The 16,454-nt window shown below is 44.0% G+C and overlaps 1 protein-coding gene across 1 annotated transcript in view; it reads right to left on the bottom strand.

Annotated features, from left to right (window-relative positions):
• rapgefl1 (Rap guanine nucleotide exchange factor (GEF)-like 1) overlaps nucleotides 1–15,364 on the bottom strand; it is a 29,386-nt gene extending 14,022 nt beyond the window's left edge. Inside the window, exons 1-2 of the mRNA XM_047571532.1 lie at nucleotides 14,263–15,364; nucleotides 13,497–13,786 (exon numbers count right to left, since the gene is read on the bottom strand). Coding sequence (XP_047427488.1) covers nucleotides 13,497–13,786; nucleotides 14,263–14,465 — 493 coding nt within the window. The 5' untranslated portion in view covers nucleotides 14,466–15,364. The remainder of the gene's footprint in view (nucleotides 1–13,496; nucleotides 13,787–14,262) is intronic.
• Nucleotides 15,365–16,454: the final 1,090 nt, after the last annotated feature.

The raw sequence follows: 16,454 nt of genomic DNA, 5'->3' as shown, positions 1-16,454 counted from the left end.
ACTTGGCTGCAAGCATTATACATACACACTGTGAGTGCATTGTACATACTGAGGTCTCTGCTGCTGTGTCTGACGTCTTAAAGGCTTTCTAATAAGAACACGGCTGTCAGTCTAACCTTTGTACGTGTTTAACCTCGCTAGCTAACTGTTAGCACAGCTCCAAAAATACGCCTGACTATTTATATGCCCGACGACACAGTTTGCAGAGTTCTTGGTTAATGTGTAAAACGCAGGTTCATCCGGCCTGCGCAGGAACCACCGGCGTTCAAAGACACTGGGAATGTGAGATCACAATAAAATGAACTGATCTTTGACTGAATGCATTTATCTGAGAGGTGTTGTGGAGCTGACTGTATCATGAACAGACGCATGAAGCCGAGCTGCAGCGCCGACCCGAGAAGGGACGCCACAATGAGCAGCTGCTCGGCTAACAGCTGTAATTTAAGATGCTGAAACAGACCTGTGGTCACATTTGCTAAAACATACTGCTGCTCAGTGTGCGCCTGTGTGTGTGTGTGTGTGTGTGTGTGTGTTTGAGACGCATGCTGCAGTGGGTGTGTCCTGTCGGGATCCGCCTCTCTGCAGGCGGTTACCATAGAGACACCACGTTGCCGACAGTGAGAGGATGAAGAGGGAAATGTGAGAGAGGAAGAAGAGTCACAAGAGAGAAATCAGCAAAGATCAATACTTCATCTGTTTTACTGAGGTGCTGCAGGAAGTACTCTGATCATTAGGCAGTTAAGTTAGAGTGGCTCAGGTCCAAACATTAACATTACAATGAATGTTAAAATCTTGAATCATGTTTGTATGTTTGCATTAAGATTTGTTTTAATAAAACTGATCATCAATCATTATTTTATTTTAAAAAGGTCTCATAGTGGTCAGTGACTAAAGCTGTCAGGGAAGTGTAATACAGCAAGAAGTGTGAGATTTCTCTCTGAAAGTGAGTGCATAACGAGAGTGCATTAAGTGCTGAAGGTCAGAGATGCTCACAAGTCTTCGTTTGCAAGTTCAAGTGACGTCTAAAGCAGCGGTGTTCAACGTTTTTCAGGTCAAGGACCATAAACTGATGGAGGGATTGAGCAGAGAGCTCCTACCTACTATATCTGTTCTATATTCAACTCGGCCTATTTATACATATACATTACTATTATCGTTTTACATTCAATATGAAGCTATCTCTTATCCCTTTACTGAAATATGCTGGATTCATGTTAATGTATAATTAAAGAATGTTAAATTTGTGAGTGGAAATTAAAATGTATATAAAAATGTCAAATCAAGCAAAGATTTAGCGACCCCTGACAGTGACTCCGCGGACTGCCTAGGGGTCGTGGACCCCCTGTTGAAAACCTATGGTCTAAAGCCTTTGTTCTTAAGTCTGAAGTCGTTGTAATGCGTGTTTTATCATATGCCGTGTGTCATCAGGTCTAGTCACAGTGCTCGTCTTACTTTATCTTAGGAATTCAAATCTATTAGCAAAGAGTAGTAAACATTAAAGATAGTGAAGTTACTAGTTGATCATTCATTCTTAATGGTTTACCGTGTTATTTTGAACAGCTATCACAGTGTTTCTGTTGAGGTAATCACTATACGTGTCTGATGATTTACTGGACATGAATGCCTGTAAGAGGAAACACTGTCTGGGTGTCTGATATCAAAGAAAGGGAACACTATAAGAGATGAATGTTCCTCTGTACCTCAACCACTTCATGTGTTGAGGTACTGTGATCTCCTCTTGTAATTACAATAAACTCTAAATACATATAATATACTTTAAACCTTTCAGTTTTGTGTGATTATTACATGTCCAGAGTGCTATCTATCAGACAATTTCCACCTGAATTATACAGTGTGCAGGATGATTCAAGTGACACCTGAACAACACGAGGGACACAGGAAAGTTCACATCATAATGAATCTGCAGCGAAACAGAGAGCGAGAGCAGAGCAGAGAGAAACGATGGCGAGAACAGAGTGATGGGGTGTCAACGTGGGAGGAGAGGAACCGGCTGAATCCAAATGGGATGGAGAGAACGCCTACAACCACCGAGAGGGATAAAACACTGAAGGAGAGAACTGAACGACACAAACGTCGATAGCTGCAACGCGCTGCTAAGAAAATCAAAGTCTTCGCGGAGAAAAGGTTCTGGTGAAACTGACACCAGAATCAACTTATACGACGACTTCATTAGTTCTGCAAAACGTCAATGAGAGTCTGTGTTTGCCTGTTCAAGAGAACACCTCAACGTCAGAAAGGGACTTCGTTTACTAGGACAATAATACAACAACCTGATCAATTATTCAGACCAGAGACCAGATAAAATGATATGATGAGATGTTTGTATTCATTTGAAACGCAGGCTTTAATACCGTCTAAACTGTAAAACTAAACAAGAAAAAATGGGGAAGAGCTGTTGTGCGTTTTGACTGAACCAACAGATTTCAAAAGAAACGAGAAGTAAATGGATCACTGCAATGCTGAGAGACAACTGGAGTCCAGGCACAGAAACCTGGTGTTGCGGTTCACATTTTGTGTCAGGTAATATTTAATTTATTTGATGAAGCCATACTTTAAACTACATAATGTATGGCTAATGTTATGTCTCAGTAAATCTCTTAGTGTTAGCATCTTTTATTTAGCTGCATTTATCATAACTGAAATTAAGTAAAACTAACTTAAACTTAAACTGAGGCTAATCCACTTTTCCAAATGAGGGCGTACTCTAGTATAAAGCCGTTGGAGCTGTGTTGTGTAAAGTACCAAAAGGTCATTCTTAGTATAAGTATAGTATTTCCCAGCTGGTGTTGAAATCAGGTCCATATAATTATTAGGAGAACTGATTTTTGGTCACATGTTAATGTTTGCGGACCATTCGTAAGTTCGTATGGATCATGGTCAAGTCCAGTTGTCCTTAATTTGATCTGATAATCCACATTTTTCCCAGTCTCACTGTATTTACTGCTACTTTTCGCCATGTTTTTGCCACGGGGGGCGTGGCCCCGGACAGAAGTGGTGTCAGTGGAAGACAGTAACCTTACATCACTGCTAAGGCCACACCCCCTTACGGCTGTAAACAGTTGCTGCATTGTGTATTGTTCTTCGAACAAGTTAGAAGTTAAAAACTCTTTTCTCTGCTCCCCTCAAGAAAGAGGCACAAAATATGAATAAATCTATGGCTTCAGGCCATAAAACGTGTGGACAAAGATGGAAAGCCGGACTCTGACAGTTGATATGTTTATGTGTGCGGCAAACACTTTACTTTAAAGTCACTTTAAATTATGATGCTAACTTTAGCATGCCATTTGTCAGTTGTCAGTTATAATGTCAAAGTAGTAAATTAGTAGTAAATAAAGTAGTAAATGTTGATGCTGAACTGAAGTGACGGTAACGACAGAGCACAGAGTTACGTTACAGTAAAGCGTGTTTTTAATAAAAAGTTTAATGTTGGCTAAGCTTCATGCTGTATTTATGTCATGATTTATTCATTTAACATTATGGAATGATTATGAATTGATGACAGCTGTCATACATTACCCGGCGTTTCAGTGACGTCAGAGTAAATGTCCGGTATGACACCTTGTTCAACCATTTCTCGGTCGGTAGGCTAGATGGACATAGGACCCCTAAGTTTTTCTAAGTAACGTTGGTGTTTGACGCTCGGCAACGACATTATTTATGTGTCTGCCTGACTATTTCACCTGCTTTCCGGTCGACAAATACTAGCAACACAAAATAAACACTGACTACTAGGGGCGCGTATTTACTACTATATTTACTACTATATTTACTACCAGCGGTTTACTTTCACCCAAATGGGGGCGTGGCCTAATTTTCAGAACTTTATTGACAGGGCCTGCCGTAGAGCATCAAATCTGCTGGAAATATAGCAGCTTTTCTCTCCAACTTTATTGACAATACTAAACACGTTCAACAGAAGATGGAAAAGATTGAGACTCCAACATATCTGCCTAGATTCAATTCCAGCTTTGTTCGTCTTTTCAAACACTTGTTTTAACAACTGATTGCTTTGCTATCTCTTGTCTGTCTCTCCCAGAAACTCATCATGGGCGGAGAGAATAGATTTAATTCAACCAGAGAGAAACGATGGGATCAAGTGTTTACACGGTTACCACATTTGTCTGGAAGACGACCCCAGAGAATCGTGACTGCACACACAGAACTAGGGTTACAATCATGTAACTACTATTTCACTTCGAATTAGTTTGTTCGCTACACAGTCGCCATATTAATTCATTCGTTTATATTCACAGGTATACCACATTAATTACTCTTCAGTCTGTCAGTGTATTGATTTGATTGATTGTTTTGGTATTGGCATCACGACTGACTGGTTCATAAAGTTATGATATTATTACACAGGATGCTCACTGTCTCGTACTCGCCTGTAACACCTTTCATTTCTTCCACCGCGATCAATACCTTGAATTTTTACGTGACATCAGAGCATCTGATTCTCTCAAGTCTTCCACCCGGCAGCTTCTCCAGTCGTTCCTTCTTACTCTTAAGAATTATTTTTCCAGATAACTCAGATTTTTGTCCATCTCTGTATTTCTTGCATTGGCTTGCTGATGCACATTAGTACACAGCAAACACTGCACTGACACCAAGAAGTGTGAGCATGATTTTTTTTTTTGCCTCAATAAATTCTTCCCTTCAGAAAAGGTCTGCTGGAAAGAAATTGGCCTGAGTTTGTATTTTTCTGGAGACGTTGGAGGTTTTTCCTCCGTGTTTTGGAGCTCAGACTGAAGCCTCTAATTTCAGTCTTTGTGTTTTTTCCTTCCTCCCACCTCTCTCTCCCTCTCTCTCCCTCTCTCTCTCTCTCTCTTTGCCTCCCACTCCTCTTCTCCAAATGTCTTGTTGAGAGCTGGTTGCTATGTGAACAGGTGCTAAAGAGCCTCTTATGTATTTGCGGACACACACATAGTACATGCATGCTCATACACAAATCCCTATCTTCACAAACAGGAAGCTGATCGAGGGAAACCTGCAGCTCTGAGAGGTCGAGGAAGATGAGGAGGATGAGGAGGAGGAGGAGGAGGGAGATAAAGGTAAAAGCATCCAGAGAGAGGTAAATGAGTGGGCAGCTTTTCACTTCATATTCTAAAGAGAAAAAAGAAATCATGCTCCCACACGCAGAGCAGACTCCCTCTTCCTTTCCATTTCTTCTTCTGCAGTGTTATGGATTCAGACTCTTCAACTTGTTTCTGCTGATGATCCAGGAACAGCTTCCATCTTAATCCTGTCTCACATGTTAGAATATTGTCTCTTATATTTACAAGCCTCAACCCTTCTCTGCTGTGCGGACTATGGAAATGAGCTACTCGGTAAACTAAGGCTAAGGTGATGTTCTGCCGTTTGTTGGTGTCGTGTCGTCTATGACTGGTTTTCTACACTAGTCAGACTCTTCTCAGTTCAGCTCAGCGAGGTCGCTCTGATTGGCTGTTGAGCTTAGAGCATAGGTCTTCAACAGGGGGTCTGTGGCCCCTAGGGGTCCGTGGTGGTACTGCGGGGGGAAATCTTTTGGTTGATCAGACATTTTTTATACATTGTTTTTTAAATTTTCCCCCCAAACTTTTAATTTGTTTAAATGCACATTCACATGAATCCAACATATTTTAGTGAAGGGATAAATGGAGGCAGACGACCTTATCTTTCACTCCGCACTTCACTCAGTCAACTACTCTGCACAGAGTAGGCCCCGCCCCTGTCGCTGCTGATCCAATCACGAGGCCCCATATTACTCAAGCTTCACCATCCCTACTACATTCATCCATGTTCAAAGGTAAAGGTATGTATGTTTATGGCAGTTGCATGGCCACCCTACTGTTGCACATGTTGGAAATTTGAACCTGTATAATTGACTAGGCCGAGCTTAACATAGAACACATATAGTAGGTAGGGGGTCCCTACTTAATTTCTCCATCAGTTTGGGGGTCCTTGGTCTGAAAAACGTTAAAGATCCCTGACTTAAAGAACCAGAGCACGAGAACAAAAAGACAAATGTCACACACAAGCGCCTCCATTATTAGGAGATTCAAACAGAGGACTATTTTTATAACATGATCATCTAGAAGGAGTAAATTGTAGACCCTCTGATCGCATGACTCAGGAGAGGACTTCTGTGGTTTGAAGCTCGTCTTAGGAGGCGTCACGGTTGTTTTCAGATCACAGTAGCCGTCACAGACCGAGCTCCATGAAAACCGTTCACATGTTTGAAGTGTGCGCTGTGGCTTCATGCCGCCGTTATTCTCCTCTCGACAAAAAAACAAACTCAAATCCAACCTTACGACTTGAGAAAGAAACGCGACCACAGCACACAGGCTGTTTGTTTTCCACTGAATGACTCACGGTACAAAGGACAACAGCACGCACACATACAGAGGTTTGTTGCTGTATGTTCGTGGGGACCAGCTTTAGATTAAAATAAGCTTGAACCAGACGTGAAGTGAAACACGAAGTCTGGGCACAAACACACAAACCAAATGACTGATAGGCAGAAATGTTTTGTGCTTCACGCCGTAGAGCGGCCTCACCTGAACACTGCCTGCCTCAACACGCTGGCTGGGTGTGTGCGTGTTTGTGTGCGTTACGCATTTGTGTGTTTTTTGTGTCCGTTATGTAAGGAGCCTTGGCAGGTTTGTTCCCTTTTCATGACACAGTCGGGAAACTTATCGTCTTTCTGTTTTACCTGTAAGGCAGCTGTCCTCACGCACGTTTTTTTGTCTTTCTTTTTAAAAGTAGAACTGCAGCCGAGGCCTCCGTTAGAGATTGTTATGTTTGTGTTTCAGGTGTGGGAGTGAAACTGTGAGGAAAGACATAACAGTTGGAGCCAAGGATAATGTTTTTATGGAGTCAGCACAGTACATGATGTAGTTAACGAAAGGGGCGTGCACAGAATAATCTATCAATCAATCACTTATGTGTGCGTGTGTGTGCGTGGGTGAACCCTGATCTATGAGAATCTGAATCAAATGTGCTACATCGGTGTGCACGTAACAGTACGACACACACGAATACACGCACAGCCATACAAACGTACATGTCTGTGTTCTCGTACGGCTGTCTTTGTGAGGACCAGTTTTGGACTGAGGACATTTGTGCAGAGTGAGGACACTTCTTTATAAGGCTGTTTGAGGGTTAAGATTTGGTTTTATGGTAAAGGTTACAGTTAAGTTATGGTTAGGATAAGGGGCTAGGGAGAGCGTTACGTCAAAGAATGTTCTCACAAAGATAGTCGTATACAAGAGGCAACCTGTGTGTGTGTGTATAAAAGCCCTAACCCTAACCCTAACCCTACACTAATCATAACTATAACCCACTTCTCAAGTAGTGAGGACCGGCCAAAATTTCCTCACTCCACTGGTTTAAAACTAAAACTGGTTCACAGAAAGATACAATTACACACACAGACACTGAAGCGACTCTCTTCCTGGTCTGTCAGTCAGTAAGTACATCTGATGCCAGGTTGCGGCTGTCATACTGTCTGGTGGTTAATCGATATTATTGACAGCGCGAACCACACACGAGGTCAGAGGTCGGCTCACGTCGTCAATCTGAGTCACTCCGATATTTGGAAAATGCAGCTGAGCCTCTTCTCCACCTCCGGGCCTCTTAGGTCCTCTGCTGAGTCTCCAATATCTGGGTCACAGAAGTTGCACTTGAACACACCGCACAGACTACAGCCAACGGGCTCATAGCAAATGACTCTTGGTGCCAGCAGGTGGCAGCAGTCGGCATCCAGCGCTCAAAAAAGACCCTGTGACCTGGCAGATGAATATGTCGTAATATCGTGTGCTGTTTTATTTATTATTTATTACTGTGTCGTAGTGCTTAGCCCTAATAGACACTGTCCTTTTTGGCAGCAGCCTCGACGCTTAGGAACGAAAGCCGCCAGGCCACATTGTTCCGATAACTTCCGGCGAGTTAAGACACTTGAGCACCAAAATTTTCCTGTACACGACTTCTCGTGTCTTAGTCACGGTGTTTCCACAGAAATTGAAATGTAGCGTGACATTTTGACTAGCATGGAAACAAAGGTGCAGCTTTAAGATTTTGAAGAAAAGAAAAAAAAAGGGGATGGGATGGATAGTGATGTTACACTACAGTTTGGGCTGTTGGTGTGAGGCATTTAGCAGCTTGAGGGTAGAAGCTGTTTTTAAGTCTTTTTCAGCTACGAAAATCCTTCAATTACCACGTCATTGTTCCTGTTCCTCCCAGAAACCACTCGGGTTAAAGCTGCCATCGACATGCGTCAGATTCAGCACAACAGCCATTTCCACGTTAACACGTCGGAAAATTCTTCTGGCAAAACTTCAATCGAACAGTGTGGCGTTTAAGCTGTTTACGAAGGTGTTTCAGAGGCTCCCAACCGGAGCAGGTAAAACCAGACCAGTGAGAATCCATCGTAGTGAAAAATGACTGAAGCGGATCGGGAGCTCACCGCAACAAGCCCTGTGATTCTGAAATGATGAGGGTGACAATGACGGGAGGATCAACGGGCTTGGCCTCAATAAAGCTCATACAGACAATCCTCCGTGACCTGTGATCAACACCACACCGTTATTATCCTCTCGAAGTTGTCTGCGCCCAACATTTTTTCGCGAGGGTTCAGATCCGGGGCTCCGTTTGGAGCCTCGGTATCCAAGATGGCTGTTAGACACAGGGAGCATTGGGACTAAACCTGAGCCGTTAAACTCAGGGATCAGCGTGAGAAGAGTTCAATAGTCCAGTGATTGAGGAGCTGATAAACTGGACCATCATCAAAACCTTAGCCGAGGAAGATAAGACTTGCGTTCATCTCAGATAGTTGTGCAGACGATGGATGGCGCAGATTGTTTGATTCGTTTCTGAGCTTTCATCCATCTTTCAGTTCATATCTCTTCTTACTACTGCTCTCACGAAAAACCACAACCCGCACTTCAGAGACAAATCACAGGAAGGAGAACAGAGTCCTTTAAACGTTCCTGATTCTGTTTTTACTTTTATCGTGTCAGAGAGTTGTGTATTTTAGAAATGGTCTGGTCTATCTGCTTGCTCTGTCTACACACGAGTTCAGTTTTTTTTTGAAAGACGACTGTTTTGTGATGGAAGTCAAGTTGACACAGACGGGCCGCTGATGATGCTATTAACAAAAACACAGTGGAAACTAATGCTTTGCAACAATGACATCTGATCAGCCACAACATTATGACCACTGAGAGAAGAAGTGAATAACACTGACCATCTTGTGTCAGTTCAGTGTTCTGCTGGGAAACTTTTAGACCTGGCATTCATTCGTGTGGATGTTGCTTAGACTTGTACCACCCACTTAGACCAAACCAGACCCCCCCCCTCCCCATAGCAATGACACTCCTTCATGGTGGCAGCCATACTCAACAGGACACCGACACAGACACACTTCCAAATTCACTAGATCCCAAACTGATCAAAAACAAAAATCGTTTGTGTAAAAGTAATGCAATAAAAATACAGATGTTTAATACATGATGAATAATTGTGATTAATAATCGTCGTTGTCATTTTGGCCACAATCGTGCAGCCCTAGAAGGTGGTCATAATGTTTTGCCTGATCAGTGCATAATTAAGTTCTCGTCGTTTCACTGGGAAACATCTGAGGTGAGAAATACCCAAGAGGGTTACCTAGGCAACCGGTGCGTGGTACGTCCACTAGAGCCAAACCAGCCTCTGCCAAGAGACGGACGACGTCGCTTCGCGTGCAACTTTAAACTTCTCTTTTTTGTCATCGGCCCCAAACCATTTATACGTGATTAAGAAATAACATCTGTCCGGCGAGAACCAATTCCCAGAAGTGTTTATTTACGCGCACTTTAAATGAAGCAACATATAAATAAACACGTCCACAGCTGAGTGCAGAAGGAAACAGCCGCACAGACGGAGAAAGGAAAACTCAGTAAACATCTGCCGTTTCTAGCGGGCATTTGTAGTCCATAAATTGCGGACGCTCCACGTTTGTAGTCCGTTGCGGAGCTGCACACTCACAGACCAGGGATTATGTTTGGATGCAACAAGAAAAAACAGCAGCAGTGTTAACTCTTTCTTCTTCGATAAACTTTCATTTCACACATTTCTGCCGCTCTCTGTTCTATGATTCTGAAACCAACATGAACTTTACTACGCTGACGTTCATTCACGTGTTCACACAGCAGCCTCCACGGTCCATGATAAGCACTGCAATGTTTTATTATTTACTTATTATTAACTACTTTACACTTTATTTTCTTTGGGTATTTAAGAGAAAAATTGAATATGGGGTTTCTTTTACTTATACATTATTGTATTTTTAATCTTTTTTTTATTGTGTCATGCACAGACACGAAGGCGACTTGATGAAAATACGTGTATATATTTTATTATTACGAACGTCTGTGGATACATTCCTGTTAGTGCTTTATTGGTTTCAAGCTGATATACTTTTATTGGTTTAGAGATGGCAGCTTATACTAACTGGGAACTTCCTGCTGCTGTAGATTCACATTAAAGGCTTTAGCTGGAAAAAAATAAAATAAGTGACATTGTGAAATCGGTTTACTGCTTATTTTACTCGTTTTCTTTGAAAGTTTCCAGGGTGTGAAGGAAGAGGGAGCAGCTACAGCGAGCTATTAGGTGAAGAGCAGCAGCTCTCAGGCACGTTAACCAGCTGTTCACTGAGAATTATCGTCTCACTTCCTTATTAAAACAACAGTTTGTTTTGCTGAGATCTTTGACTCTAGAGTTAAGTCAACACCAACTACAGGTGTAACCGAACTGACTGGAAATCTTGTCAATTTACACTTAAACCCAGAATTCATTGGACAGAGTCGCTTCCACCAGAGAGACGTGTATTATAACAACGCTCCTCTTCTGTTTGGAGCGTGAAGCAGCAAACGCAGCCGATGTTAACTTAATCCATAATTTATCAGCTCTGATTCATGCTGTGAAGAACTGGACATTTTGCTCTCTGCAGCACGATGACGACAGCGGCCGCTTTATTACCTGCCACACGAACTGAGGCGAATCAGAGGCTTCACCGGGTCACGTCACCGTCAGCTTTGTTTCTGTGGCAGAGCTCCAACAGTTTGGGGTTTTTTTCAGACCGTGCAACTCTGATCACCTTGAAAAGGAGCTTCATTCAAGCGACAGGGACGGGCTGAGAGACTCCACTGGCCCAAGAACAAGCTGAATTTGCAGAAAATGTTTTTTTTTTTTTTTTTTTTTTTTTTATTTGAAATAATGTATTAAATATTATGGATTTATTTTGAATTTAGGGGTTTTGAAATGATTTACTTCTTATATTTTTATATTTTATATTTTATTAAAAATATATTTTCTTTATGCAATTTAATATGTATTTTTTCTTTCTTTTTTTTTTTTTTTTACAATTTTTGACACTACAAATGTTTTAATTTTACTCTTATTGTTATAGATTTTTCAAAATACTTTGTTTTATGTGATTGCACGTAAAACAAAGTGATTGCATTTGGAATTTATCTGATTTGAATTCTAAAAAGATTTCAAATTGCTGGAACTTGAAAAGGAGAAATTTTTAAATATGTAATGAGATCCTTTACAGGATCAACAGAAAGTCTGTGTGTGTGCAAACAACACGTCACTCAACAAAGACCGTTCTCAAGTGAATTCTGAACAAATGATTCGGCCGCAGACAAGAATAAAACTCATCACTTCACGGCTCTGCAGCTTCTCGGAGACAAACTGTTCGCTGCTTATTAACACAGACGAGTTGCATAACAGCCAGACCCACAGCCACACAATCCTCTGATGAACACGCGTCTTTGTGAGAGTTTGTCGAAGCAGCAGGACGCGGCAGATTATTCACGACGGTGGCAAAGTGCAGAAATTAAAGTGCTGGTCTTTCTGTCCCTCGTTTCTTCGTCGCTGTGCAGGACAAACTGGACTCAGTTTTGTCGATCGATCAGTAACGCAACAGACGGCAAGGCCTGAGACACAGAGAGCTGTTACTGACGTTACTGAGAACAAAATGATAAATTATTGCTTCTGAATTTTGAATGAAAATATTTTGAATATAAATATTGCTTATTTTTTAAGAAAATGTTAATATTTGTTTAGTCAACAACTCAAATTTCATCAGAATTCGATTTTTCTCGTTTTTTTCTAAAATTCTATTTCATTGTATTTCACTATTTTAGGTTATTTCAGTAGGCCTTTATTCTTATTTCTTTTCTCTTCAAGATTATAAAAATAGATCTGTGTAGCAGAGGCAGAATTCACAGCGCAATTGATGCAACATTTTGTTTTCATGAGATTTCTCAGTGCAATTTTCTACGTTTCCCAGCGATCACGCAGCACCCCGCTCTCTGCTGCACACAAAAACACACAAAGGCAAACATTCCTGCAGGAGCACATTCGCATGCATGCACACCCACTTCAGCTGTAATAAGCAGGCTGCGTTTCAGAAAGAGGACGGCGGAGATTATGTAACCGCACACATACGCATACACACACACACATACACACACAGCTGAGGCTGCAGTCTGCGCGATATGAACTGTAAAATGAAAATCCTCCGGCAGGAAACGGGCTGAACGTGAAGAGCGTCTGCTCCGGACGCCGAATCTGAAGCTGAACGCTGCAGCAGCCGCTCGTTCTACAGTCGAGGTTCTGAACGTGACATGAGCAAGTGCATCAACGGTGGTTTTCATTAGAGACGATAAAAATAGTCGACGGAGTATTTTCACAGTGAATCACTCATTTGTTTGTCTGTTAGTCTCTATGAGAGGCGTCCACAAGTCTGAGAACAGTAGGCTGAAACGTAACGTGTCTTGTGTTAGCGCACGTATTTTATACATATATGGGATTTCTATTTAAATGTTTATATATATATATGTACACACACTTTGAAATGCAGGCTAAAAGCTGTGATGACGGTCGGCTGTTAGCCAGCGTCCGCCCGTTGGTGAGCGTCTGTGACTCTGTCCCGCAACTATTTTCTGCACCAGTCGACCACAGACAGAACCGGTGAACCGAGAGTCTCGCAGAACCGTGATTCATCCAAAACGAATAAACTGTAGACAAACACATTTCAGGAGATAGATACCAGCTCTGGTGCAGCTTTTTCCGTTTCCACAACTGTCCCTACTGCTGGTATGAAGAGTTATCTCCTTTCACGCAGGGACACAACAGCAGCCAGTAGCTGTCGTCTTTTGGGTTGTGTTTAATTGCAACTTTGTGACGCAGACGCAGAAAAAACATGTGGCGCCTTCACACTCAGCCTTCAGTGTTTCTTCTGTGTCAGTTTGATGTGTCCAAACTTTAAAACTATTGCCTCATTCTTGTTTTCTGTTCTCAAACTCAGTCAATCCATCCGTTATATAGTATGTAATGTATTAATTTATAAACTCAGCCGATCACAGTGCTGGAAACCTGATTTCATCAATAGAGCGAAAGAAACTGAGAAAACTCTTAGTGCAAGATCTTTACCCGGTGTTTCATCTTACCTGTGCAGTGTCCCAAACGTCTTCCTGCCACGCTGTCCAGCACGGCGAGCGTCAAGTTATCTGGTGTGTCGGGATGAAGAGGTGTCCCTCCTCCTCCTCCTCCTCCTCCTCCTCCGCTGTCTGTTATCAGGCTGGCCTCGGAGCTCTGCTCGTCGCTGGACAGGGACGGGCTGCGGACGTCCCCTCCTCCAGAACCGGAACCGGAGCAGGAACCGTTGGCACTGCTGGGCGCCGTGACCAGACCGGTCCCTGCGGCCGAGGGCCACGACGGGGGGTCCTCACTGTCGGGGCTACAGGCGGCCAAGTGTCAAAGATCAGAAGTTGTACGTTAAACTAAGGAGCGCATATGCAGCGAGCCAAAAAAATCGGGCAAACCTGACCTCTAGGAGTACACACATGGACGCACATATTAAAAATTGAGTGTTCAACTTAAATACATTTTAGATGCACAGACTGTGGATGCAATCGGTGCAGTAGGTAACTTAAATCACACTCCTGCAGGTCAGAATGACCATAAATAAATAGACTTTTTCTTTATCCAGTAGCTGTAGTACACGACGGGAACATTAAGTTAAACACTAAGTATATGAACACTGCTGTGGTCTGCTTGACAGTAACTGAAAGAACAATCTGACCACGAATGCATCTTTATCTAAACCGTGAAAATGTGACTAGGGGGTCCCCCTCAGCCCACGGCCCCCCCAGCTGCCTGCTCCGGCCCTGCTCAGCTCGGATTCAGGACTTCACTTCCACGCACACGTCTCACCTGAACACCTCGCGAGCCTGGCCGCTCTCCGGCGACGTTTCCCTGAAGAAAGGTACGACCCGGGACAAGCTGGCTCTCCGGCGGGATGCCCCGGTTCCCCCGCTGGCCTTGTCCGCCACCCCACCGACGAAGCCCCCGGCCCGGGTCAGCGCCGTGGTCTGCTTCTTCAGGAACTTCTCCAGCGGCTTCATCCCCGCCGGCATGGTGGGAGTCTGGGTTGGGGAGGGGGGAGGCAGAGAGACGCTGGTGGGTGGAGGCGGGTGGTGGTGGGGGTGGTTTACGGGATGCAGAGGTGCTGGTGGTGGGCAGCGGGCTCCTACATCATACACCCCTGCAGGTCGGGGAGAGCAGGTGCGCGCAGGTGTGAGCGGACGGACCGAGGCTCTGCACTGCTGCTCTGAGAGAACAGCTCGGTCCTAACCCATTGGTGGAGGTGGGCGGTGGTAGATAGTCCTCCCTGTCACCTCTCTCTCTCTCTTTCTCTCTACTCCTCTCTCGGATCTTTCCGCAACACCGACACTAAAAAAAAAAAAAAAAAAAAAAATCTCCCTCTGACCTGCTCCGTGTGGCCGATCCTCCGCGGATTCAGCGCGTCCTCCTCCTCCTCCTCCTCCTGCAGCCGCCGCGTAAACACCGAGCTCCGGCACCGAGGGCAGAAAAAAAAAATAACTAGAATATATCGCCCAAGTGGAACCGACCCTCTCCGCCCTGCGTCTCTGCGTCTGTCTCCGGCGGTGGCTCCGTACGCGCAGTTAACCAGCTGCGGCTGCCTCTCCGTAGATCTCCGGTGGATCAATGATCGACGGTTTTTTTTCCTGCTCACACACCTGGAGGAGGGAAAACCCGCCCGACCCGGTGCGTTTGGGTGCTGTAGGTTTTCTCAGCAGCAGCAGCAGCAGCAGCAGCAGCAGCAGCAGCGGCGGTGGTGGTGGTGGCGGCGGTTTTACGTTTTTCCAGGTCAGATGCAGCAGAAGCTCCGACAGTCCGCTGCCTCTCGGTCCCCCCGGTTCCCCAACACAACACACCGCCAGGCTCTCTCCACCTCTCTCTCTCTCTCTCTCTCCTCCCCTTCTGCTAAATTAGTGGGATGAGAAGTGACTGGGAACACTGACGCCCCCCTCCTCCTCCTCCTCCTCCCCCCCCCCAACCCCCGCCCTCCCCGCTATGATCTGCTGCAGTTGCGCGCTCCCGACACGCGGACAGGACCGGGCGCGCGCGCAGGCACATTTACTTCCAGTGGTGTAAAATTGATGGAAATGGAAATATCCCTGACGACAGAGAGCGGGAGCGTTCATCAGCACAGCCGGCGTGAAAGAAACACCGCGAGATTTCGCTCATTACTGCGTTGGCTCGCTGAAGCATCGGAGCACACACACACGCGCTAGATCCCACTACATCACAATTTCACGTGTTTCAATGGCACCGGAGACTGCGGTGTAAATAAATGGTCTTGTCAGTCTCGTCAGTTTACAGCTGTCAGACATCTTCAGGGTTCAGAGTTCGGAGCTCGTTTCAGCCCCAACATCTGCTCACTATTGATTCCCACCGGGGTCACATGAGCCTTCATTGATCTGTGTGTTGTAACCCGATCATGTCTCGTCACAGTTTCATAACCGCGACAATCAGCCGAGCCGCAAACTGTAACTGGACACAGCGAGCCTCCTCCTCCTCCTCCTCCTCCTCCTCCTCCTGGAGTGTGTCCCTGGAAAGTGACACCAACTCCATCACCTGAAACAGAGGAGAGGCCTCAACCTCTAAAAATAAATAAATAAATAAATAAATAAAACTCACTTCATGCCTTCATTTACAATTACCAGGTGATTTTATTGATAAACTGTCACTGAGTCTGTAACTGGTCTAATCAGGCCCGCAGCATGAATTTACAAAGTGCTCAGATTACACAGAAGACTGCACAATAATTTACAATAATTAATTAATTTACAAAAACAAGTAATAATTTACTTGTTTTTCTTTGCACTAAAAATAAATGGGGAAAAAATAGTTGCTTATAGATTGTTATGCTGTTATCTTTCTGGTTTGGCCAGTTTCAGATCAGATTGTGAGGAAAAGGGGAAAATCTAGTCAATGCTTCATACATGAAGAAGAAGAAGAAGAAGAAGAAGAAGAAACAACATGGTCTACAAAGCAAAAGAAAATGATGGAAGAAGCCAAAACATCCTAAAAAAAATGGA

The sequence above is a fragment of the Mugil cephalus genome, chromosome 20 (assembly GCF_022458985.1).
Source record: "Mugil cephalus isolate CIBA_MC_2020 chromosome 20, CIBA_Mcephalus_1.1, whole genome shotgun sequence".
Lineage (NCBI taxonomy): Eukaryota > Metazoa > Chordata > Actinopteri > Mugiliformes > Mugilidae > Mugil > Mugil cephalus.
Note: the sequence above shows the minus strand (reverse complement) of the source record. Positions and strands in the feature narration are given on the sequence as shown.